The sequence below is a fragment of the Protopterus annectens genome, chromosome 17.part0, assembly GCF_019279795.1.
Source record: "Protopterus annectens isolate FY-2018-M chromosome 17.part0, PAN1.0, whole genome shotgun sequence".
Lineage (NCBI taxonomy): Eukaryota > Metazoa > Chordata > Ceratodontiformes > Protopteridae > Protopterus > Protopterus annectens.
In genome coordinates this window covers 607,755,394-607,783,283 of record NC_056751.1, presented here as the reverse complement: position 1 = coordinate 607,783,283, position 27,890 = coordinate 607,755,394, and the positions used below count along the sequence as shown (strand labels likewise).

Sequence of the window (27,890 nt, the reverse complement as noted above, 5' to 3'; positions counted from 1 at the left end):
ATTAAAACAACCTAAGAGCAGTGCAGTAACAAACATGGAGTTTCTTTAAAAAGTGCAGGCTGAAAACAGTGATAAACTCAACCAAATCAATAAATGTAGCAAAAAAGTGTTAAATATCACTGAAGCAGTTAGAGCAAGTGCAAAAAATATACTTTTATCAGCTTTGTAGGTCCAGATGGTTTTAGAAGCAATCCAAGTCTTGTAGTTACAGGCATCCAAGCCAGGCAGAAGGAAGCTCTGAATAAATGCACACAGTCTCACAAAAATGTAATTCTTTTATACCAGCTCCAAAAACACCTTCAAAACACCACAGTCCTCCTTGTAAATAAGCCCTGAAATATGCTTCACACCACCTTGGTGAGCCAAATGCAAATAGCAGGCTTAATAATACCTTGAATATTATCTCGCAAAACCTTACAATGCCTTTTAGAGATGCCTTTTCCAAGGCCCTTTCCTACTTTACCCTGACCAGACATGACTCTTTGAATTGAATACTAACATTCTCACATCTGGGCATTTTACAATCTACATATCTTCCTATTCTTCCTTATTAAATTGCAAGCAGTGCAATAGATAAGTGTAGAGGGCTTGATGGTATTTATTCCTTCCTCGGTATCCATCGGATTGCTGCCAGCTTGTATAACGTGGTTCACTTGAATTGCATGTTAGTTCATCACATTATGTAGTGAAGACGCAGTGTGTGATGTTAAGGGCAGCTATAGTGTTTTGCTATGAGAAATGCAGTTGGCTTTCATACTGCAGCCAGAGATGAAGGCTGTGGACAGAGAAGCACCACGTGTCTCCTCTCATCATCTCACATTCATATGCAGGGAGTGAGTGCATGTTTGAATGGTTTGGTGCAGTGCTCAGCTCTTAGTTGATAATGTAGCAGCAGCACTGCCCAAAGTGTTTTGGAATCCAGTGCTATGTTTGCTCACTTGAATAGTCCTGTACCTTTACAGAATAAATAGCATTCACAATAATAAAAAAAGCTGTGTAAGTTACAAACAGAGCAACACCATGCTGAAACTTAACAAGTCAGGTTTATTAAGAAATCCCTTCAAGAAACAGGAAAATAGGGGTTGTGGCTGGATGGATGGATGGATGGGCGGATGGATGGATTTAATGTGCATTGAAGAACTAGAGTAATAAAAAAAGTATTTGTTTAATTAGTAGGAGTTATCTAGGTAAGAATGTTATTGAACTGTATTCAGTAACATTAACATCTGTATTAGTACAAAGTGTGCTGTTATTACACAGTGACACACACACACACACACACACACACACACACACACACACACACACACACACACACACACACACACACACACACACACACACACACACACACACAGTGCAAGGGCTCTGTGTTGCATATTTATCAAAATCATAGCATCTTAAATATAAGTAAAGAACATGCTGGAGGGAAAAAGCTGAACATACAATCAAGGTCAGATTTTTTTTTTAAATTAAAGAAGTATTTACTAACTGTATACATGCTGACAGCTACATTTTATGCAATATCCAATTTAGTTTTTCTGCTTGAACTGACTTTAGATTTTTGGAGTTATATTCCTTAGTTCTGAGTCTAACATCTACACCATTTCAAATTCGAAGCAAAATAACCTGTCTTGAGGTCAAAATCTTTGCAATGCAAGTTATTGTTGAAGGTTTATATAGGAAGCTCCTGTTTGTGTGACATTTTAGACATCATTTTAGTTGTCATTCTTTGCTTTTTCAAGTGCCCTCGCAACTGTATTTTTCACAATCTGCTTCTAGTTCGTTAATTGTCTCCTGATTTGTTTTGTGTGTGACTGTGTGTTTGTATATGTGTGTGTGTGAGTGTGTGTGTGTGCATGCGTGTGTGCGTGTGCATGTTTGCATTCACACGTGTGTGTGTATATCTGTCTGTTTATGCACACATGATTGGTGTCAAAGGTTTGAAGCTTTCTGGCTGGTAACACAATCCCAACACTAGTCTGTCTTCAGTGTAGATGAACAGTGTCCAGTTTAATAACGTGGGAAGATGTCTGGCCGCTTGAAGCAGAAATCAGCTGTAAACTCAGCAGAAGCCCTTGGTCTTAGCTGTAGTGAAAGAATTCTGCATGAATGTTACACCATCTACACAGATCGACAAAATGGTAAGGAGCGGGTATGAGAAAGGAAAATCAAAACAAATTATGTTTTCAGAGTGTCTTTGTAAGACATAGACTTGCTTGAAGTTGAAGCTGGGGTTATTTTTATTCTGACATTAAGCTCTGAGTTATACTCAGCTGAAGCAGAGAAACTATAAATAAACATGACTTAGCCTGTGATTGTACATCAAGGAGTAATATTATGTTGAATGTCGTAGGATACCACCAGTTACATTTGCAGAGCTGAAAGGGTGGGTTTATGTTAATAGACTGGGTTAAGAATTTACATATGTAAGTGGTATTGCTTTACAGCATTGCAGACAGGCTAAGAAGTGAACCCTATACCGGCCATTTATCTCCTTCTGGGAGGCTGGTCTGTAATTTTCAGCAAAGTTAATTATGCAACACAGGGAGCCTGCATTTCTCACTAGGTATGCTCATAGAAGTCAAAGGAAAATATTAGTTCTCATTTGGGATTTAAACCCAAGACTTCTAGCATTCTACACTGGCTTCACTGCTGCTTGACTAACAAGAGCTTCTAGTCAAATAGATGTTGAATTTTCCCTATGGGTATGCTGTGATGTCCAAAATGCATACAGGAATATGGTGATGCTGTAGGATGGATGGAGAGAATTGGTAGCAGAAGAAAGGATGTTGGTAGGGAAATGATTGAAAGGAGAAAATACATGAAGTTGTGTTAATATGGACATTGTCATATTTAGGGCATGCTGCATACAAATCTGCAGAATTAGCGATAAAGACAAAGGGATAGTCATTGTGCTAGCCATAATTTCTTTCTTTATATTTAATTACTTTTGTTGACTGGGTTAGTTATACTAAGCTTGTGGCTTCTTTACACAACACTAAAAAGTATTATTTATACAGACAGGGAACTCTAGCCAGGACACAATGGACATTCACTCTCTTTTCCCAATAAGTAGCATAGGATAAGGTGGATGGGACCTTTGTTTAGCATCATATCTGAAGGATAACACATCAGAATGAGACATGTATAGGGTTGGAGGTTGGTATAATTGTTAAGGTGTTTACCTTGCAGTCACAAGGTACAGATTTTGATTCTCACCTTTGAAAGGGAAATTGACATGGCTTAAAATGACCGAAAAGGGCAGCTAGCTTAGTATTTACCTATGAACCTATACAACAAAGGGTAACAGGGCTAGTGGGATAAAGAGTTTCTTAACCAGTATCTCTAAAGCAGTTACATTTATTTTAAAAGGAGTTTCTGTTTGGTGTGGGTGACTAATACTCAGGTCAACAGATTGTTCACCTCACAGGCACAAGGTACAGGGTTTTAGTCTCACCTATGAAAGGGAAATTGGCTAGACCTTAAATGACCCGCAAGGGCAAATAGCCTAGTACTTACCTACTAAGGTTAGCGGTTGGCATAACAGTTAAGGTGTTTAACTCACAGAAATGCAGTATAACTCTAATTCTGTTCTGTAGTCAGTAATAGAAAATAAATCCAAGCACCTGGTGTAGAAAAAGGACTCTCAACCTTTTGCTCTTTCAGGACTCAAAAGTGAATGTGCAACTTGCTGAGCCTTTTGACATAAATGTACAACAGATCATAACAGGGAGATTGCAAGCATTAATTTTATTTATGTTATTTTGAAATTGTTAATCAGGGTAGATGATCACTGATGCTATTATACCTATTGCAGTCTCAGCCCGGGAGTAAACACAATAGATACAGAACTATATACAGATTGAAAGACAAAATACAGTATAAATATATACATACATATATATATATATATATATATATATATATATATATATATATATATATATATACAGAGTGACTGACTAAATGCAATATATAGATGCAGTTTATACAGAATGGATATCTGAGCTGTCATGCTGAAAGAATCACAGTGAAAAGTAGAGTCGAACAAGGTATGTAGGGGGAAGTATGGTAGGAAGAGAATAAGTTATGTAATGAGAGAGAGAGAGAGAGCAGTTGCATTTTCCTTGAGTCTTGTAATGTGTTAGTTCTGATCGAAAATTGGGATAAAAGGAATGTTTGGGACCAAGGACTGAGAAAGCATGGTTTCTGCTCTGAAGCCTAGTTATTTTTTTTTGGGGGGGGGGGGTGTAGGAGAAGATCTGAGTGATTAAGATTTCTAAGATTGCATGTTGCTGCATCTCTGAATAGTTTGGAGGCAGGTGGGGGGAGGGTGGTGTCATTCTTGATAAGTTTAAACAGATTAAAGGTGAGTAGAAAGTCAGCACATTATTTCACAGGTAGCCATTTAGCTTTTGCAATGGATTTGCAGAAGTGTTCATCTCTTGGAGAGTGATGAATCTGCATATGGCATTTGAGATGTTTGAATCACAAATGCATGTCTTTTAGAGAGACTGCAGCAATCAGAGGGAGACCATATCCTAGCTGAGCCAGTAGGATACCTTTACCTATGTCATCCCGACACATTCAGGAAAGAAAAAGGGAGATCCTATTAGCTGAGAAGAGGAGAGAGGTGAAATTTTTGTGTGTAGTTCAGATAGAGATGGAAATTTAGGAAGTGGCCCAACCAAATCCCTTTGTATTTGAATGTAGTGAAGTTTTCAATGGTGTTTTTTAGATGATCAATGAATACTGACAAAGGATCCCAAATGTTTTTTGATTAAAATAAGGCTTTATGTTGCTTCCAGATGTCCCTAGGCTAATTAGCATATTATGCTATCTTACTGGTGACTTAAAGTAAAAGCTAGTCAAGGAAGTGGCTCTTGCATTTTATAGACAAAGAGGATGATGCCCTGATGCACCCATGGCAGAGGATATGTATGTGGGATTAGGTTCCTCTACTGATAGCAATCCATTCCAAAGTACACACTGGCTGAAAAAAACAACAAAGGTAACAGCATGTAAAAGGGTTCCCCCCTTTTCATGAGGTAAACTGACCTCAGGATTGGTTATAATGAATGGGAAGGTGGACAGGATAGCCTCCTCTGTGGGAGATATTGAGGGCAGGCTGTGTTTTTCAGCCAGTGTGTGTCTTCAGATGGGTCACATGTCCATACATCTACTCATCTGAACTGCATAACAAATGTTATACTACTGTAATGTTGGGTGGAAAAGGGATGTTATTAACAGTGCCAAATGGAGAGGAACCCTAATACTGGCGTCTTGAATAGGGACTATAGTTCAAAGGGAAGTTCAGTCAGAGAAAGTAGTTGTAAACCTGGGCTTCGCACAGTTTAAACAGCACCCTTCAACTGATATACACACATATATATATATATATATATATATATATATATATATATATACATACATATATATATATATATATATATATATATATATATATATATATATATATATATCATCATCATCATCTTCTTTCGGCTGTTCCTGTTAGGGGTCGCCACAGCGGATCATCTGTTTCCATTTTTTTCTGTCCTCTGCATCTTGCTCTGCCACACCGACCACCTGCATGTCCTCTCTCACCACATCCATAAACCTTATCTTAGGCCTTCCTCTTTTCTTGTTACCTGGTAGCTTCATCCTTAGCATCTTTTTCCCAATATACTCAACATCCCTTCTCAGCACATGTCCAAACCAACGTAATCTTGCCTCTCTGGCTTTGTCTCCAAACCTTCCAACCTGGGCTGACCCTCTAATATACTTATTCCTAATCCTGTCCACCCTCATCACACCCAGTGCAAATCTTAACATCTTTAACTCTGCCACATCCAGCTCAAACTCCTGCCTTTTTGTCAATGCCACTGTCTCCAATCCATATAACATAGCTGGTCTCACTACCCTCTTGTAGACCTTCCCTTTCACTCTTACTGGTACTCGTCTATTGCAAATCACTCCCGCATTAATTCTAATACTAATGCCCTCTCTAAACACATTTTAGAAACTAACAGTACGCACACATTCAAGTTTATGGTTTTGTATATTAACTCACCTAGCCTGAGGGGGGGGGGGTGTTAGAAACTTTACTGAAAGAAATTAAACTAACTGGATCATTAGACTTCAGGCACATATTCATCCTGGTCTTAATGAAAAGATTCCCATTAAACCAGCCCTCAAGAATAGGCAATTTCTTTTTAAGTAATTTTTAAATAACTTTCAATGTTTGTTGTTATATTTATATACATTTTTTAATAATGGTTCATTCCTGTTTTGTTATATATATTTGTTAATGCTAGTGCCTTTGGTGTTATATAGTATTATTTTTTTAAATAATATGAATTTATGAAATGTTTTTGCTTATTCATGCAGTGTTATTAATTACCAATTTAGTTGGTATACCAATTGATTATGACATCATCATTTAATTGAAGATGCTCATACATATATATATATATATATATATATATATATATATATATATATATATATATATATATATATATAAGGTGTGTGCTGAACCAACCTGTATTCTTATGGTTTGAGGAAGCCACTTTGGCGAAAGCGCTTACCTGATATCTGTTATACAATAAAAGATTTGGTTTTTATCAAGAGCTTATGGCAGCTGATTACTTATTTGAGCTGGAAATATCGTTTACATTTGGTCTGAACATTTTATATGCTGACAACTGTTATCTGTGTAGAGTTGTTCCTGAGCTTACTATATTATTTGACTTTATTTCAGAAGTATGTTGTAGTAATAGCTAGGAAATTAGAAGAAAGTTAGACTAAGTGTTTTCCTCTTATGTCAGAACTGTACTATTGATTTATTTTAAGTTTCTGTGTGATCTCTGAACTCTTGAATAGCACTGTGGTATAGTAGTATTGTCTTGTGTTTTTAGTATTTATTATTACATATTTAAAAAACATTTACCTGTGGCTGGTTTGTGTAGAGACAAGTTAAGCTCTAGAGTACATTGCATATTTATAGAGTTTATTGTACAAGGCCACTCTAATAAGCCTTGAATGATTAGTCACACTTACCAATTGGATAATAATATTGCACAGTAATAATTGGACACCCTATTAAGGCCTTTTGGTAGCTGATAATTATTTGCTGGTGGTGGCAGTAATTACTACTGTATAGTCTGGATAAAGGGGCACAGCTGGAGAATCTGTGTCAGCCTTTCCCAGGAGTGTTTCAAAGTGTGTGTGTGTGTGTGTGTGTGTGTGTGTGCTGGCTACTTGGGCAGGGACACGAAGCACTGGTTGGACAGAGAGGGTACTGGAGGTTAGCTTGCCAGCTAGGCTGAGATCTGGACACTATAGCTGTGCCAGTGGGGAGTCTTATTGGGGACCTGGAGAGTAAGGGAGCAACCAGCCCCTGACTGACTGTGATCTCTGTGTGCACTTAAGGGAAACTGTGTATTTGTTATACTTTCTCTCATATGAGATGCCCTCTCTGGTGTTAGTGGTGAGGACTGAGGCTCCTTGATTGCTGGGCCAGGGCACGGCCGTCACATTGTGGCTTGCAGTGGTGGGATCCACTTCACATTTGTAGTGGTGGTGGATATCCACATCACATATTAATTAGTTGGCAAATACTAATTGGCTTGTAGTGGTGTGGGTAGAGTGAATCCTGTAGCTTATGTACAGTGATCTCTGAAGGTGTTTTGTACTCTAAATCAGCCATGCAGTGAATACTCAGAGTTCAGATCACAATTGTTTTATTTCTTTTGTTAGCTTAGTTAGTCAGGGTGAGCAGGCAGCATGTCAGCAGAGGAGTATGGAAAGCTGACAAGGAACCAGCTGGTGGAAATGTGCCAGGCTAGGGGACTGGTGCATGGAAACCTGACTAAGCAGACCTGCTTGCAGCCTTGGTTACAGCTTTATCAGAAAACGGCATCCAGGAGGACAATCAGACTGGCAGTGGAGATGCAATATCCTCTGAGAATGGACAGCTCAACCTTTCTGTGAAGGACAATCAGACTGGCAGTGGAGATACAATATCCTCAGAAAATGGACAGCTCAAGCTTTCTGCAGTGGACTTAAAATCCAGCTGGAGCTAAAGAGACTTGAGTTGGAGGCCAGGTGTTTGGAGATAGAAGCCAAAGAAAAGGAGCATCAGAGGAGGCATGAGAGGGAAATGCTGACTCTTTGCCAGAGTCATGGAGGTAATGGGGAAGGGAGTAACTGGACCCCAGAAGCACAACAGGTCAGTAAATTTTTTCTGCAATTTAAAGAGAGTGATAATTTTGATAGTTTCATTCATGTGTTTGAGAGGGTATGCAAACAGTATAGTGTTGACCAAAGGCTCTGGGTATGGTTCCTGACCCCTTTACTCCATGGGAAAGCTGTAAGTTTTTTATCAAAAATGCCTGACTCTGTTTGTTTTGATTATACTGCTGTAAAAAATGTCTTTTAGAATGTTTTAAGCTAACACCTGAAACGTATAGGAAAAAGTTTTGTAAGCATAGACGCAAGGCAAATGAAAGTGTGTGTGAATATGTTGCTGAACTGAGCACTTATTTTCATAGCTGGGTGAGTGGATGTCAGGTCACCACTTCTGAAGTGCTGGCAGACCTTTTGGTGAGGGAACAAGGCCTTAGCACTTTGCCTGAGGACATGAGGATCTGGTTAGCTGATAGACAATGTGCTACTTCAGATGAGTTGGGGAAGAAGGGAGACCTATACCTGGCCAGCAGGGCAGCCCTGCACAGGAAGGGGGACCCCCAGTACTGCTCATGGGTCGTAAGGAACCCATGGTGGGCAGCACAGACTGCCCCAACAGAATCTGCCAGTAGCAGGGGAAGCCCCTAGTCCAGGTACACATCCAGGAGCTAGGGTTAAATGTTTTGAATGCAACCAGTGAGGCCATGTGGCATACAGGTGTCCACAGAGGCAATGTGGGAACCAAAGGTGAGGGAGCCAGTAAGTGGGAAAGACAAAATACCAACAGAAGGTTGCATTGAGACAACAGCGGTATGGAACTACCATCCTGCAGATGTCCCGCGAGGGAAGGATTTGGATGAGGCATTACTATGTACTTATGCAGTTACACGCGGTCAGGCTAGGAGACAAGCATGTGGGTCTGGTAGCCTGGGGGAGACCCAGACAGGCTGCATATTTGCAGCCAGGACTGGTGAGGTGGTTACTTCAGGAAGGGAGCTACGCTGTAGCAGTGAGACTGAAGGTGAGCCATAGCTGCTTGTGGGTACTGATGTTCCCTTCGACAGGGTAACTGCAAAGGTAGAGGTGAGTAGTAGTACCCAGGGTGACAATGAGGCACCACTGTCAGAGGATGCCAGACTTCCTGTGGAAGGGGAGCTGGAAAGGGTTGCAAGGAGAGAGTTGAGACAGACTCAGCTCTCAGACCTTGCATTGCAAGGTCTGAGGCAGGTAGCTAGGGAGGCACGTGATTCTCAAGGAAAGGGGGAATCTGTATAATGGGACAAAGGCTTACTATACAGAGAGTGGACCCCTGAGGGAGAGATAGAAGGTGAGAGAGTACAGCAGTTGGTGGTGCCTAGAGCCTACTGTCTGGCGCTTCTAGCCATAGCCCATGATATTCCCTTTGCAGGTCATATGGGCATAAAACGTACAAAGAGACATATTATGCAAAACTTCTATTGGCCTGGAATTTCCAGAGATGTAACAGGGTACTGCAGGACCAGTGAGTAGTGCCAAAAGGTAGGCAAGGCAGGAGACAAGGTGAGAGCTCCTTTGATGCCTTTGCCTGTGATTGAGGAGCCATTTCAGAGGGTAGCTAAGAATATTGTGGGTCCTCTGAGTACCCCAAGTTCCACAAGGAAAAAGTATATCCTAGTGGTAGTGGATTATGCTAAATGATACCCGGAGGCAGTGGCTGTGCTCCGGCAAATGATTTGTTAGAAATTTTCAGCAAGGTAGGTTTCCCAGTCGAAATACTGACTGACCGAGGTGCCAATTTCATGTCAGACTTGCTGGCTTGTCTGTGGAAGTTCTGTGGGGTTAAGCACATGAAGACCACCCCCTAACATCCCAGACTAATGGTCTTGTTGAGAGGTTAAACTCTACAATCAAGTCCATGCTATGGGCATTTGCAGATCAGTTTGAGAGAGAGTGGGACAAATATGTGCCCCATCTGTTGCTTGCTTACAGAAAGGTTCCTCAGGAATCCACAGGGTTTTCACCCTTTGAATTGCTGTATGGGCATAGGGTGAAGGGACCTTTAGATTTAATTTAAGATGAGTGGGAAGGGGAGTGCAAGTCTCACAAGGAGTCTGTTGTGGCATATGTCCTAAACCTCAGGACAATGCTCAGGGAACTCATGCTCTTGGCCCAGGAGAACCTGGCAGAAGCCCAACAACAGAAAAAGGTGTGATATGACAGGAATGCTCAAGCTAGAGAGCATGCTGTGGGGCAGCAGATAATGGTTCTCATTCCTGTCAGACACAACAAGCTGCAAGCTGCTTGGGAGGGTCCCTACAAGGTGGTAAGAAAGGTAAGTGATGTTAACTACATGGTGAAACTGCTAGGCAGATGGCAGGAGCACAAATTGTACCATGTTAACATGATGAAACCTTACCATGATAGGGAGGCCCTTGTGCTGAGCATTTGCAGTGGATTGCATGAGGAGTCTGAGGGAGATCTGGTGACTGATCTCCTCAGTGAGGCTCAGGCTGACACCTCAGTGGAAGGGGTAGCAATATCCCAGCAGCTATCTCCTACCCAGGTTCGAGAAATCTGAGCAGTGTTGCAGGAATTTGGGGACATGTTCACTGGGAAACCAGGGTGCACCCACCTGGTGCAGCACCTGGTGGATACAGGACCCCAAAGGCCTATTAGGCAGGCCCCTTGTAGGGTGCCTGAGAGAGTCAGACAGACTCTGAGGGAAGAGGTACAGGAGATGTTGGAACTAGGGGTGATTCAAGAGTTCAACAGTCCCTGGGCCTCCCCAGTAATGCTGGTGCCAAAGAACGATGGCAGCACCAGGTTGTGTGTGGATTACATGAAATTAAATAGTCACACAGCGTCAGATGCTTACCTCATGCCTAGGACAGATGAGCCCCTAGAGCAGCTGGGTGGGGCTAAGTATCTTACAACCATTGATCTTACCAAGGGTTACTGGCAGGTGCCCTTGACTACCACTGCTAGAGAGAAGCCAGCCTTTGTGATTCCTTTTGGCTTGTATGAGGTCACAAAGATGCCCTTTGGGATGAAGAATGCCCCAGCAACTTTCCAGAGGCTGGTAGATCATATCCTCGCAGGAGCAGGAGGATTTGCCCTTGCTTACCTAGATGATATTGCCATCTACAGCCATTCCTGGCTAGAGCACCTTCAGCATGTCAGAGAGTTGCTGGGCAGACTACAGAGGGCAGGGTTGACCATTAAGCTGAGCAAATGTCAGGTGGGTATAGCAGAGGTCCCCTACCTAATACATAGAGTGGGGAGTGGTAAGATAAGGCCAGAACCTGCCAAAGTGGAAGCCAGCCACGCATGGCCTGCACCTGTTACTAAAAATCAGGTGAGGGCATTCTTAGGGACAGCAGGGTACTACAGAAAGTTCATCCCCAGTTATAGCACCATAGCTGCTCCCCTCACAGACCTAACAAGGAAGAACAAGCGAGATAAGGTAGTGTGGACCCCAGCATGTGAGCAGGCATTCCAGAAGCTTAAAGATGTTTTGGGAGGACCCCCAGTGTTAGCCAGTCCTGATTACAGCAAAGAATTTTTTTTTGCAAGTGGATGCTTCAAACCATGGGGTGGGGGCTGTACTTAGCCAGATTTCTTCAGAGGGGGAAGAGCACCCAGTGGTTTATCTCAGTCATAGGCTCCAACCCAGGGAGGAATGCTATGCAGCTGTAGAAAAGGAATGTCTAGCCATAGTGTGGGCACTGCAGAAACTTCAGCCTTATCTGTATGGAAGAAAAATGATGACAGATCACAACCCTCTAACATTGTTAAACAGAGCCAGTCAGCAAAATGCCAAGTTGCTAAGATGGAGCTTGGGGTTGCAAGCATATGATATGTCAATGCAGCACGCAGTGGGAGTAGCAATGCCAATACAGATGGGCTCTCAAGACAGGGAATGGGGTGAGGCACACTCAGATAGACCTAACCCTCTCAAGCGACGTTTATCAAGAGTCACTTAAAAAACTAGCTTGAATTCTCTAGGGGGGGGGATGTGAAGACTGGTGGAGAAGGGTGAAGGCTGCCAGCCTAGTCAAATAGAATTTGATACTTAATTCTGGCATTTGTAAATATAAATGTAAAATACAGGCTTGTGTTCTTAAATGAAAGAAAACACTATAAAATGTGAACTTCAAGATTGTAGCAACATTGCCATCTGCTGTAAGGAAAACTAAGCCAAACATTTCAAATGTTCTTTGAAATTAAAATTATGTTTTGTATGTCCTTTGAAGTTAGAATTTGGAGTTGATGAGTCTGGAGTAAGCATCCTTCTTATTGTTTTAAGGCTAAAATGAATGACCAGAATTTACATGTGGAATGTCCTTTATTGCTCTAAGTGTAAAAGAATGTAAATGCAGTTTCTGTGTGGCCTGGGAACCAATGAAGTGTAAACAAATGATGTAATGTTTTATCAGAACTGCAGTTTCAATTTAAACAGTGAGAACCAGAGATTATTAAGCATTTTTGCCTTGATATCCAACCTCAGCACTGCCTGTTGTCTTAAGTAAGTTATTTCAGAAGTATGTTTTTTTGTAGTAATAGCTAGGAAATTAGAAGAAAATTAGACTAAGTGTTTTTTCTGTTATGCCAGAACTGTACTAATGATTTATTTTAAGTTTCTGTGTGATTTCTGAACTCTTGAATAGCACTGCAGTGTAGTAGTATTGTCTTGTGTTTTTAGTATTTATTATTAAATATTTTAAAAACCTTTTACCTGTGGCTGGTTTGTGTAGAGACAAGTTAAACTCTAGAGTACATTGCATATTTATAGAGTTTATTGTACAAGGCCACTCTAAAAAGCCTTGACTGATTAGTCACACTTACCAGTTGGATAATAATATTGCACAGTAATAATTGGACACCCTTTTAAGGGCCTTTGGTAACTGATAATTATTAGCTGGTGGTGGCAGTAATTACTACTGTGTAGTCTGGGTAAAGGAGCACAGCTGGAGAATCTGTGTCAGCCTTTCCTAGGAGTGTCTGTGAAGTTGTATAAATACTTATCTCAAAGTGTGTGTGTGTGTGTGTGTGTGTGTGTGTGTGTGTGTGTGTGTGTGTCGGCTACTTGGGCAGGGACACAAAGCACTGGTTGGACAGAGAGGGTACTGGAGGTTAGCTTGCCAGCTAGGCTGAGATCTGGACCTTATAGCTGTGCCAGTGGGGAGTCTTATTGGGGACCTGGAGAGCAAGGGAGCAACCAACCCCAGACTGACAGTGATCTCTGTGTGCACATAAGAGAAATTTTACTTTACTGTGTGTATTTGTTATCATTTCTCTCATATGAGATGCCCTCTCTGGTGTTAGTGGTGAGGGTTGAGGCTCCTTGATTGCTGGGCCAGGGCACAGCCATCACAAGACTGATATGCTAGGCTTACTTTAAAAATATATTCAAGTGTAAACAATTACATTTTGATACCTCCTTAAGCTCTGACATGGCAAGCTGGACTGGTTAAATTAAATGATGATAATGTGAGGCCAGAGTCCCTGCATATCTCTTTTTAATGGACATATCAACAAATTCTGGCGACATGGAATTTTGCTTGCTTGTAGCTAATTGTAACATACTGTATTATCTCAGTTGTTAATCAACTTATGCATAGTTCATTACAGTAAGAAAAGCAAGGTAACTTCTAATATGTGGACTTGAGCTAAACACATACATGTTGTAAAATCTGACTCAACAGTGTAGCATCAGTGACATTTCTTAAGATTAGAATTTCCACACATAATAGACTCTTTCATGCTTTAGCTAGATATTTTAACAAGTAATTTCAACTAGAAATATTAAACTTTGAAATATCAGCACAGACATGGAGCAAACTGACTATAAAATTAGGCAAAACCCAAGACAAAAGTCAGTAAATATGGAAGGCCACTTATAAAACTGGAACCAACTCTTTAATAAAATGTATACACAAGATGAGCGTTTTTGCAACATAGTTGCTTCTTCAGATCTAAATATCAACATAACACATCTAATTTAAATAGAACAATCAATTAATCAACATCTCAGCCCCTTAACCTTTATAGTTGGTTTTAAAGGGGCACTACCAGTCAACCCAGCATCTCTATTAGCAGCCAGAATAAGAATCCATTTCAGTTCTAAAAACTCAGCCTAGGCTTTCACATCACCACCTCTTATAGTAGTATAATATTTCTCCAACATTAGAAATTTAAAACTATGAGACACCCCTTCCTTCATGCTATGCCTAGCCAGAACATCTCTACCATCACCCCTGCTTATAGCATAGATATGCTCCCTTATTTGATCCCTAAAACATCTGTTGGTTTTGCCAACATAATGAGCATTGCAGTAATCACATACAGCTAGATAAACAAAGTCCTTCATATTACAGTCTGCATAAATATCAAAAATGAATGTCTGTCCATTCATAGGGTGGACAAATGTATTATCCATCTTAATGTAGCAGCAAATATTACAGCCACCACATGGATATGTTCCTTTTCTATTGTTCAGATTTACTCGAGTGCTAACAAGAGATTTGTAGTGCAACAACCTCTTCAACAAGGAGTTATTCTTAAAGGCAAGTCGAGGTTCATTCCCAAGAACCTCTTTGCATTTGTTATCTGACATAAAGACCATCCAGTGCTTCCTAACAATGTCACATACAGCTTTTGAATCACTTGAATATGTAAGGGATCTTAAGAGAATCACCATTAGAGCTGCCTCTATCAAAGGCGGCTTCATCATTACCGAAATAGGGTCTAACTCAGCTATGCCGCAATGATAGAACATCATTCTGCATATTAGCAATGTCTCAGTCAGAGTAGCCACATTGTTTGCATTCATTAGCCAGGACATAAAAGGAAGAGTATATCACTATCCCTAGTGTGTAATCTGGCATTTCTAAAGAACTGCCCTTTTATCACATTCAATTTGAGTCTTTTCGGATGAATGCTACTTGCATGCAGCTTACTATTTACTTTACAAGACTTTTTAAACAAAGTGGTGTTCAGTCTACCTATCAGCTGCTATCTTTCAAGAGATCCGCATAACTGTTGTCTGTATAAAGGAATAACATTTACCTATTTTGCTGTGGCATTTTTCTTTACATGATGACTGTTATGTTGTCTGATATGACTGTCCTGGGTCCCTTTCTACTTTTGTTACTTTAAATGATTTCCCTCAGTTTGCACATTTCTCTTAAGATTTTGTTTTCAAAATGTATTATTTTCAATTTCTCTGTAGTTATTTAAATAGCAGGGTTTTTAAACACTCTTTCAGTCTTGTCAAGCCCTTTTTATTCTTTCTTATACTTAAAGTTATCCTACATGTTTGTGTCGTCTAAAACATGGCATAGATTTCTTTCCATACTGCTTGAAATATCACCTACAAATGCAATGAAAAGGACTGAACTCAGTAATGATCTTTGCGGTAAATCCAGTGGTAACTTCTGTTTGCTAATGTTGTCTGTTTATTGTTCAGCCAATATTTTACCCATTATCAAAATGTCCACCGGTGGGTACACAGACATTTTGTTTAGCAAGGGGGAGAAGAATGTTACCAGACATCAGCATATGGAGTAAAACAGCAACTTTAATAAATCATAAAATATCTGCATAGCAGGAAGGGAGTTAACAGCTTCGTGTCACATGATGTCACATTTTCAATTCTACTGCAGTTTGCTTACAGGACTCGAAGCATTATGGGAATTACTTAGCTCTTAAAGCCACAGCAACATATAATATACACAAAATATAAAAAGCTGAGCATGCTTTTATCATCACACCCATGCTGTCAGAGAAGGCGCTTCACAAAGCATATCTGTCTATCTTGCACAGTACTGACTATGCTGGGTGTTTGTTAAGGTTTAAGTGTACCCTCTGTTGTACCTTCCTGGTCCGCTAGTTTGATTTATCCAAAGAGCACTATTACATTTTCAGGTTCCAAAATATACAAGATGACAAAGGCTTGTTAACAGTTATTCTTATGTATTTCATTCTATGGCTTTCAGTCATGACTCATGTCACCTTATAAAACACTCTGTTTCTTAAAAAAAGGAAAAAGCATACTTATGCATACAATCATAATGTTTAGTAATACAATTTGCACCTTCCTTTATAAATAACAGAATGGTGCATAGAGAAACCTGTTATCATAAAGCTGTATTAGTTTAATAAAAATATTAGTCAAGTTGTTGTCACTAGTGAAGTGAGGTAAGGGGGGATAATTAAGCAACAGATGATGTAAATAAATATACAGAGATGGTTAGATGAGTATATTTAAGATGGGAGTAGGAGAAAGAGCTAAAGAAATAAAATATAAGCGATAGGTTCTCCAGTTCAGTTCTGGGCAGCATGTCTTCCCTGTATTTGTCTGGGTTTTCTCAAGGTACTCCATTTCCTCCCACATTCTACAGACATGGAGTATGTAGACTGGACACAAATTGTGTGTAGGCATGAGTGTGTATGTTTGAGTGTGTTATGGAAAAGCAACCATGGCAGGGTTAGCCACCTGATGGTGTGAACATTGGTTCTATATGATTGTCACTGTTGAAGTGACACCCCAACCCTCATGTGCAGAGGTAGTAGGAAGGGGCAGTGGCTGGCTGGATTTTCTACAGAAGGTCTGATAGTAGCATGTAATAGGTAGTTGAAGGCTCCGTTGCAGATTATATAGGTTCATAGGTTCATAGGTTCATACTAGGCTATCTGCCTTAGGGCATTTATAAGCCTAGCCAGAGTGTGTGTGGCTTTCACCACCCCTTAGGATGAGAATACTATACCCATTAGTTTGTTGTGCCTCTGTCCAGCAGTGATACAGAGATGATTCCCGGGGTAAACCTACGATCTCCCATCCACTCGTCAAGATTTCTCTTGAACAGAGTCAGTGAGGGGCTCTGCCTCACATGGACTGGGATTCTGTTCCATAGTGTAGGGAGTCTCTGGGTGATGAATCTGTCCCTCCAGCACGTCCTATTTATATCCGTGTTGAGGTTTAAGTCTCTTGCTCTCATGGCTCTGGTGGATTTGGATTTTTGAGGTGAAGCATGGCCATTAATTCCGGGTTGGACATGGCCTTGTATGTCAGGCACAGATCACCTCTGAGCAGACGGTATGCGACTGAATAGAGCTGGAGTTTCTTCAGTCGGGCATCATTATGACATATGTTTGAGCCTTTATCCTTTTGGTGAGGAACTTTGGGGTCTTTCCAACTGCTGCAGGTGTCGGGTAAGGTACATTCGAATGGGCGTTGTACTCAATCATTGGTCTGATAAGTGAAGAGTACAGGGGTACAATGACCTCTCCTGATCTGGATGTGAATCCCTTCATGATCAGGTGGGCAATGTAGAAGGTCTTCCTAACCACTTTGGCAATGTGAGTGTCAAAAGAGAGGTTACTGTCAACTTGGATCCCCAGGTCCCTGATAACTTCTTCCGTGTTTAATGGATTACCACTTATGTGGTAATTAGGGGTTACCTTGTTTTTCCCAAAGGGTATGACTATGCATTTTTTGGAATTTAGCTTAAGGCCATGGCTCTGGCACCAGTTATCCATTTCTATGAGACCTTTCTGGAGGATGTCTGTGTCTGATGGAGTGTCAATTATGGTGCCCAGTTTATGATTCCACAGTGGCAAGTGTTTCTGCTTTTACCTTATTGTCTGGATTATAATTTAAAGACACTTAACAAGCTGCAGCCTTGGATGATGAGGAAATGAGTTTCAAAGATTAGGAACACACACAAAAAAGTAACATCACTAGGAGTTATTAGATTGTGCAACAGCTATTTTAAACAGGAAGAGACAAGCACAATTCTCTAAGTAGACCTTTTAAATAATAATTACAGAAATGTGGGTCATGTTTATAACTATTTTGAGAGCAATAGATAGTTGAGCTAAGGGTAACTACTCTGAGAGACAGCTGAGGCAGTTTAATGCAGCGAGACCAATGGAATGATGACTAGTATCTGGCATGCTGGCAGTCTGAGATTGGCTGTGTTTAATTTACTTTGATCAGATGCAGAAATGTATATAAAATGCAGTTGTAAAGTAGTTTGGGTAATAGAAAGGCATTTGAGTTTTTTAAAACAAACTTTATTTAATGCCCATATAAAGACATTGCCCCCAAATCCAACTATGTTCAAAAATAATTGACCAGTTACTTTATAGCTTGCCATTTTAATTACATCAGCTACATAAAACAAAGGAAACAAATACATTGTCCGCTGTTATTCTGGGAGAAAATTTTGTGACTTTAGATCTGTCTAACCTAGGGAAACACAACTATATTGATTAACTTCTTGGGGTACATCAAAGCCTTGTATATGTATTAAACTCCAGCTGATCAAGAATCCTTTACAAACCTAATAGTAGTCCATTATCCTGAGAATCCAAGTTGACCATTTATTTACTGTTTTTTTTTTTGTTTTGGGAATCCTGGTTTGCACTCCAAACTCATATACAGTACATCTTCTTTGAATGGTGGAGTCACCTTTTTTCTACTTAAGAATTACTGCTTTCTTAGCTGTTAACATTATGGCATCTAACAATGGACCTTCCTTATTTACTAATGATCCCCCTGGTTTAAAAGAAATTGGTGAAGCGCAGGAAGTAGTTGGGCCATATTAGACAATACTGTATCTATAACCCATTGCAAATCCTTTTTTATATAAGTGAATATTTTAAAAAGTTCTTTAACTTTTGGATTTTAATTCCATTTACAATATTACTTGTTACTTGTGTATTTGTAACATTTTTTACAAACATGGTTAGTAGAATATAAAGTAATTTAATTCATTTTATTATTTACTTGGGTAGGTTTAAGTGATTGTTTTATTGAACAATGTTTTTTATTGAATAATTGCTATTTTACTGAATAATTACTTTTTAATTGATTCAGAACAGCTTATATACGAGTTGTTGAAGCATTTATTCATTAATTGGTTTCTGAGGAAGACACTCGAAAATGTATTTTGTGTGCTTAGCGTTAAAATTCATTCTCTTTTGTTGACATCGAATAAACCGTTTGGACATTTATTCATCTTGGTCTTGGGCCCTTATTTGGTTTCTCCAAGCGAACCTTTTGCTTTTGGTTATTGTTTGATATTGTTTGCTTTAATCTCCTTTGCGGGCCATTGCAAATCCTATTTAAGTTTCTCCAGCCTGTTTCATTCCCAAAATATATGGTCCCTGTCCTCTGGTTCTCTTGTATCAAATCTCCAGCATCTGTAATAACTTGTCACATTCCTATGTGCCAATCAAAGGTGTATGCAAGTATTTTAAAGGTAGTGTTGCCCAAAGAATCTGAAATACCATTATTTTGTAACACATCTTCATGTCAATATTATTTGGGCCCATGTTTTCTCTGGAATTTGAGTTTGAAATTTGAGTTTTTTTTCTTTTTCTCTCATATTAATCTGCATTTATTTGTCATTATTTGCTTGGGGTTTTATGTCTTTCTCCAAGAAACATTTGACGTGATTAAGTAAACCAAGAATGTTGCTAATTTAGAAATGGATTTGGGGATATGTTTATGAAATGTAAGTTTTGGTTTCACTAATACTTCTAACTACTTAAAATGATGCAGTTTGTGACTGAATGCCATTTAGTACGGAGATTTGGGGAAGCTATGAACTATTTACAAGGTTAGATTTAAGCAAATTCTGGATTACTGGATATTGGGAAGGAGAGTACAGTGAGTTACCTTTTTGTTTAGTAGTAAAAGTCTTCTGTAGGGCAAACTGAGAGTCTTGGATAGCTTGGATGGTACTGGAAGAATAGAGCAATGTGGAATTATCTGCATATTATAGAAGGAGTACAGCAGCATAAAGTAAGTGCATGTTATTTACAAAAGTACAAAAAGAAGGGGACTCTGTATTTTCATGGTAATCTGGCAAATAATAACCACAATCTAATAATGACACACAGTTTTTAGGCTAATGTGAGGATAACTATTTTGGCATACTTTACCATATCTACCACTTATCTGAAATGTTCCGGGAATGGAACTGTAAAAAATTGCATGATGTTTTAGAATGAAGTGTTTATGATTTAGGACACAAACCCTTGGTCGACACAATGAAATGTACACCCACTGATTCTGTTTGCAAAGAGAAATAGTACCCCAGTTTAACCCTCTCCTCACTTAAAGATTTAGCTGGGTGGGATATTTAGGGGTACCAGCACCCCCTTACGAATGGAAGTGACAGCAAATACAGTTTACCATTATTGATTGTTGTTGTTGTGACATGTGAACATCAACTCAATTTATAATATGATTTTCAGAGAGTAGGTGTAAAATAACCATCATTAGTTTTTTTTTATGATGCTAATAATTTGAAAAAATGATGACTAAGTATAACATATTTATAATTCTCTCAAGGGTAGGTATGTCACTACTGCTGTGTTCCATGAACTTCTTAAGTTACACAAATTGCTCCTTGGAAGTAACCACAGTAAAACTTTGTCAGCATGCTTTTTTTGTTGTACAGCTTGCCACTGACTTCAGATCCCCCAGTTTCCTCTATTACTCCCATGTCCTTTTGTCCCACCTTTGAGACACTGTGGTATATTCCTCCACCAAGTAAATCCTGTTCATCCAGAAAGAAAGTACTTTGTTGGACACACAAACTATGTTGTTGTTCTTCTTTCGGCTTTTTCCGGTTAGGGGTCACCACAGCAGAACTCCGGTCCACTAATGATTGGCAGTAGATTTTTTTTTTACTGGTACTGAGGTGCCAGCTCAACGCCCAACCTTCAACGAAGGCACGCCTATTCTACGCATGTCTTTCGAACGTCACTCGACTGCAGGGAGGACATGCAAACTCCACACAGAAGGCGCTCCAGCTGAGAATTGAATGGGAGAACATCTTGCTGTGAGGCAACAATGCTACCGCTGCACCACTGTGGCTTTGGACACACAAACTATACATTCTCAAATCACCCTGAAGAAGAGAAACATCATGCTGTATCCAGGATGGGTTTTCTGTAAACCTCAAGTGCTGATATCATGTCAGACTGTCTGGGCAACAGAGTAGCTCAAGGACATGATTTGCTCCAGTCCTTCTAGGGTGGCCCCTGTGTGTGTGTCATCCTGACCTCTGAGCCTGGCATCATCTCCCTCTAAGTTGAGCCCTCCACCAAAGTTCTACTTGAGATGCCATGCATGGTGTCTCCTCCCACAGTAGGAATACCCATCAAACATGGTGTCTCCTCCCACAGTAGGAATGCCCATCAGACATGGTGTCTCCTCCCACAGTAGGAATGCCCATCAGACATGGTGTCTCCTCCCACAGTAGGAATGCCCATCAGACATGGTGTCTCCTCCCACAGTAGGAATGCCCATTAGATGTCCAATCTGCTAATCAAACATCTGTTAAGTCTACCCATTCTAAACACAGCATTGAATAACCACATTTAGGAGTATTTTGAAAGAATGGAGTGTGCAAATTAATGGGGGAAATGAAATATCTTACAACAATGTTCAAACAAAAACTGTGTTGCAGTAAAACACCAAGGGCAGGATTCACGAAGCCTCCGTGTAAGAGTTACAAGGCTTACACAGAGGCTACAGTTAAACTGTGTGATGTCAGCATGTCATGCATATGCATGAGGGCATGCTGAATCACACCTAAGGCTTACATGGTCCGTGGAAGACAGTAGGGGGCGTGTCCGTAGGCCGAGCCCTGCAAGCAGACATGCCCTCAGAAGAGTAAAAGTGCCCAAAGTAAACCCCCATGACAGAGTACATGGAAATGTGAATAAACACAACACAACACATGCCCCCACAGACTATGAACATAAAATTATATAAATGAACATGTTATATATTTTTTAAATTGTAAAGATGTTTGCCCGTGAGTGCGCTCGTTTGCACAGGCGTGCCCATAGCTCAGGCACAGTTAGCAGTAAGTGGAAAAGCATATAAGAACTAACTATGGAAAGTGCGCCAAAATGCAATAGTGTAGCGGTAGAGACTTCGGCTGAAAAGCAGGCAGTCATGGTTCGAGCCCCCACAACATCAATTTTTATTTTTAGTGAAATAAGCACGTAACAAGTCCCTGACATATATGTACACATATAAAATTATATTTTACGTAAAATGTAATGAAATAGGCCATTTATTTTGAAGAAATGTGAGATAACAAAATAATAAAAAATTCCAGATGTGCCTATAGCTGAGCTACAGTTTAACAAGGGGAGTGCATTTGCCCGTAGGTGAGCAGTGGTTTAACAGATGTAAAATGAGTGCCCAAAGGTGAACAGTGGTTTAACAGGTGCAAAATGAGTGCCCATAGGTGAGCAGTGGTTTAACAGGTGCAAAATGAGTCCCCGTAGGTGAGCAGTAGTTCAACAGGTGCAAAATGAGTGCCCGTAGGTGAGCAGTGGTTTAACACGCTGAAACTGTGTGCCCCTAGCTGAGCTGAGCGTAATATGCGTGCTGACAGCCAAATGAAGTGTAAACCAGCGTAACCCGTTTGCACGGAGCTGCGCACCACGCCAACAAGCTAACTGACGGGCAACGTTGAGCAAGCTGTAACAAAACTGCCTTTACACAGACACACCCCCTAGCCTGTCTAGACAGTCATAAAATATAAAAAGCAGTGGCCAGGTTCGAACCCAGGATACCATGCACCATCGTCAAGGTACTGAACCACTAAGCCATGACAGCTGTACTTAGAAATGCAGTAATAGCAAATATATAGGAATGAATAGAAAGAGGAGCATGACAAAGCAGGTTTTGTAAAGCTGATACAATTCCAAAATGGCCAATCACAGATAAGTGCGGGAAAAACGGCATATATAAGCCCCATAGGCGGGAATACACAACATAACCGATTGTAGAACTAACTTGCAGCCAGAATGTCAGGAGTAGGTGAGGGTAGTTGCTTCCGAGCACAGAGGTGGGGCGTTGAGGAGTCCAGATATATGGTCTGGCTCCTTGTCCACAATCATGAGGCCCAACTCATGCAGGACCAGGTCCTGTGGGGAGCATATAGGGCTGAGGCGTGGGACCGGTTGGCTCATGATCTCACCAGTGCCACAGGGATTCCAAGGACTGGTGAGCAGGTCCGTCACCACCATGCGGACCTGAAGAGATGTAAGCAGGACCAACTGAACCTTTGGATCCAGGAGGCCTGGCAAATGCCCAACGCCTCACTACTGAGTAAGTTACATTTAATTATGTATGTAAGAAATTAACCTAGCTGATATTATGGAGATGTGTATTCCAATATTACTTTATTTATATTACAGCTGCAGGTGTCTGTTCTGCGAACCGCAGAGCCTATGACGATAGGCTGGTGCGGTTGCGCCACCAGGCAGGTCAGTAATCCTCTCTCTGTAACTGTAAATAAATATAAAAGTATGACAGTTAGCAAAAGAGTGTAGTGTAGTCACTAAGTAATAAAATGTGCAAGTAACAGTGTAAGAGTGTTTGCAAGTATTGCTTGATTACAAAAGTGTGTTGCAGTCTGTAATCCAAACAGAAAAATGAAAATGTCTGAAATAAAGTCTGAATTAAAGATGCCCCACCTGTAATATAATAGTACACAACCTGCAGCAGGCTGAAAAGTACAGCTGCAGAAGATGAGCAAATCACATGTGTGAAATATATCCCTGATGAAATACTGAAACATGACAGAAGTGAGACTGTTGGAAAGGATTGTAATAACTACAGGTAAAACATGTCAATAAAGCCTAGAAGTAAGTACCATCCTGAATTGTAAAATTAAAACAAGTGAGAGAGTGTGAGAAAGAGTTATGAATCCACCAATAAAGTAGTAATAACTCCTGAATAAAGTATACTGCAGTTAGTACAGAATGAAATGAATTTGACAAGCAGAACCAAACTAAGAAATGTGTTCAAAATGTTCCTGCAGCTGGAATGTGTATCCCAAAATCTGGATATGTTGCTCTCAGTCTGCAATATGCAGATAGTATGATTGTCTGAAATACCAAACATCCACAGTTGTCTATAGCTATATAAAGCAAATGTAGCAGGATGATGTAGCTGAACAAAGCCAGATATGAATGTGTATGAATAAAAATGAAAATGTATATTGATGTAGCAGTAATAGTCCTATCACCAACTTGAAGTAGTTATCACATAGGAAACTGTAGGTAGAACTGTAGTGTGTATATATTTGCAGCTATTAGAAATGTACAGCATATGTATTGGTATTTGAAGGTGTTAATTATATTTTCTTCACCCCACCCTATAACCACATATAATCCATTCCACGTGAAATTGGTGTGTGCAATCACAATTAACACCCCTGGACATTTGTCTTGTTGGGTCATACATATCTGCATGTACATTGATGCATCTGCCCTGTTCATACATCCAAACCTGATGGCCTGTTGCCATCAATCAACCCTGCATGTTGTTGGACTGTGTATTGCTGTTCAAATTATGCATGTGTTATGCTCGCTGTTCAATGGTGTGAATATCTGGGTGTTTGGTTAATGGGAATACTAATGCATGCTGTTACAACTAATTGCAAATGGTATTGTATGTTACTAACCCAAACTGTCATGACATAATGCAAAACATAGGACGACAGGGAAGGCAGGTTCCAGCAGACCCACCTCTCCCACCTCAGCTGGCGAGTGCACCTGGCAGTAGTGCCCAGTCAGGACCCTCCTCTGGTGGCCCTGTGCCACCTGCGGGTGGAAGCACTGCAGGGGATGGGGCTCATCCCCCCTCTGCAAGTGAGGCCGGAGGAGAACCACCACTCACCCTCCGTAGCGTCCAGACTGTGGTGCGTAGGGAGATCCAGGAATCTGTTCTTGGGCCCCTACGCCAGCTTGAGGCACAGGTGGCACAACTTATGGGCATGCCTGTTGCCCGGCCTACACAGCCCCCAGCACAGCCCCATCCTGGGCAGTGAAGGTACAGTGGCAACTGCCCATGGGTGGGGATATCAGTTCCACTGTTGCCATCTGTGGGCTCATGGGCTCTGGATATCCAAACATCCGTTCTCGTCAATTGTGTAACCCCCCCACACATGTCATACACCGCCCCTGTATGCATCCTGTTTGTCTTGTCTGTTGACCTACCCAACCTACCTCCCCAGCTATACCGACTTCCTTTACCTGACATACCACTCTCACCTGAAAAAAAAAAATAGGGCACTCTGTACCCACAAAAAAATTGCGCCCCATACATAGCTGCCCATTTCGCACACATGTCTGCTGGACATGGAAACTGTCAATTACAATTGGCTGTACAAGTATTATTGTTGTCCTTACACCTCTCTCAGGGGTGGAAGGTATCAAATGTCACACCAAATTACAAACACATGCACAGCTGTTGCTGATGAAGAAATGGGCAGCTATGGGACTTACCTACATCCCTCCTGCAAAACCCAAGCTTGTTTCCCTACTGTCTTACCCTCTTTGTGACCCCTTTTTCACCACTTTCCTGTCTCCCCATTTTCATTTCTTTCAAAGAAAATAGTGCGGGTGTGTGCACGAGTAAGCACTTTTAAGCGGTTGTAAGCGGGTGTGTGCAGAGCTGAACGCAAGTGCGCATGCCTGAGCTCCGCGCAAACCAGCGCTAACCCGGTTACAACTGCTTAAAAGTGCCTTAGTCACTCTGAATGACAGGTCCTGTAGTCAGTTCAAAAGCAAAATAAAATCCCACTGTCAGTCCTGAACCCAGGACCTTGGAAACAGTAATCTGCATGACTTACCACTAAGCCATGACTGTTATATAAGAACATTGTGCTACAATAAATATATCATGTAATAGTAGGAATGAATGTAAAGGGAATATAGGATGTGTAGTACACAAAGCATGTCATGTATATTTACTGTCAAATCTAGTGGATTTCTATAATAGTAGTGTGTGAACAGAAACAGCCATGCTAGTTGGTAGCTAGTAGGTAATAATGTCAGTTATTATATATATATAAATATATATATATATATATATATATATATATATATATATATATATATATATATATATATATATATATATATATATATAGTTGTAGGTGTCAGTGTACATACACACTTAGTACAGGAAACAGGAGAGATGAATGGAGAAATGTTAATCTACAACACAGCCTGAATTATGAGAGAGATACTAACCTTTACACTCACAGAACAGTGTCCACAGCATACCAGCATGGTCCCCACCCTTACAATCTGAAAGGGCAATGCCTATCTCACATACCCTTTTATAGCACTGTCCTGAAATCACAGTGAGAACTGCAATCAGTACACAACTGGCTGCATGCAATCAGCAAATGCTGGCTAACAATTGGTGCAGAGGGCATCACATGGACATATGCAGATACCTACAAAAGCATCCTGTACTCCCAGTCCACGCATGCAATATTGTCACTGCACCGTCTGGAGGCAGAGAGAGAGAGAGAGAGAGAGAAAAAGAAAGAAAAAAAGGAAATAAAAACACAAACAAAAACTACACTTAAGAAAAACTAAGTTGAAGCTGTCATCAGTGACAGTATCAAGCTGGACTAGCAGCAGCAGGAACATATACTAACGGTAACGCAACCAGCTGTGACAAACACAGGTAATATAAAGTAACAATTTAATAGTCTACATACTGTGAACCCCCCATATGTGTTATTGGTCTGTATCTATATGTATGTCTATGTGATAAGTTGTGTGTACGTTGTTTTACCCAAAGGGGATGACTATACATTTCATGCCATTCAGTGTTAGGCCATGATTCTGGCACCAGTTGTCCGTTTCAGTGAGGCCTGTCTGTAGGATGTGTGTGTCAGCTGGTGTATCGACTATGGTGCCTAGTTTGCAGTCATTTGGGAACTTTGTCATCCACAACCCGCCCATGTTTGCTTTCACAGCTGAGAAGTAAATGCCAAACAAGAGGGGTCCTAGGACAGAGCCCTGTGGGATACCACTTGTGACTGGCTTTGAGTATGACATGGCTCCCGCAATGTTGACTTTATGGATTCTGTTGTTCAACCAGTTTGCAACCCATCATGTGACATATGTATTAACATTTAAGCTGATGAGCTTGTCTATGATGCCTGAGTGGAGTATTGTGTTGAAGGCCTTAGTCAAGTCCAGGTAGGCTGTATGGACTGCTTTGCCCTCATCAATGGCTGTAGTGACTGTTTTGAAAAAGTCAACCAGGTTCAAAAGGCAGGATCAGACCTTCACAAAGCCAAACTGGGTGGGATCAAGTGTCTGTAGGTCCTCAGTATCGCTGTATATGAGTTCCATAATGAATCTTTCCATAGCTTTGCAGACCAGACTGGTTAAGCTTATGGGGCGGTAGTACCAGGGTCAGTAGAGGTGCCTCCTTTGTGGAGTGGGACCACTGTTGCTGTACGCCAGGGTTCAGGTACATATCCCGTAGTAAGGCTAAGGTTAAATATCAGTTTTATATGCGGTTGTAGCTCCTCTTGGAGTTCACGTAGCACAGATCCAGGGATACCATCAGGTCACATTGATGCTGTGTGTTCTGCTTTGCTGTGGGTGGCCCTCACCTGGACATCTGAGATGACAGGGAGGTTACATTCAGCTGTGATAAGTATTTCTTCTATTGGGGGAGAGGGAGGGGGGATATTTGCACTGAACCTGTCTGCCAGAATGTTGCCAATATCTGTGGGTTCAGTGAATTTTACGTAGTTGTGTACTAACTCTGAGCATATCTGAGGCTTTTGGTCCATGTTTCTAACAAAACTGAAGAAGGCCTTGTGGTTATCTTTAGTGTCCTTGGCCATTTCTCTCTCAGA

The 27,890-nt window shown here is 40.7% G+C and overlaps 1 protein-coding gene across 1 annotated transcript in view; it reads left to right on the top strand.

Annotated features, from left to right (window-relative positions):
• Positions 1–2,003: 2,003 nt before the first annotated feature.
• The window catches only part of LOC122791831, a 305,664-nt gene continuing 279,777 nt past the window's right edge, over positions 2,004–27,890 (top strand). The window contains exon 1 of the mRNA XM_044059795.1: positions 2,004–2,144. Within this exon, the coding sequence (XP_043915730.1) occupies positions 2,030–2,144 (115 nt within the window). The 5' untranslated portion in view covers positions 2,004–2,029. The remainder of the gene's footprint in view (positions 2,145–27,890) is intronic.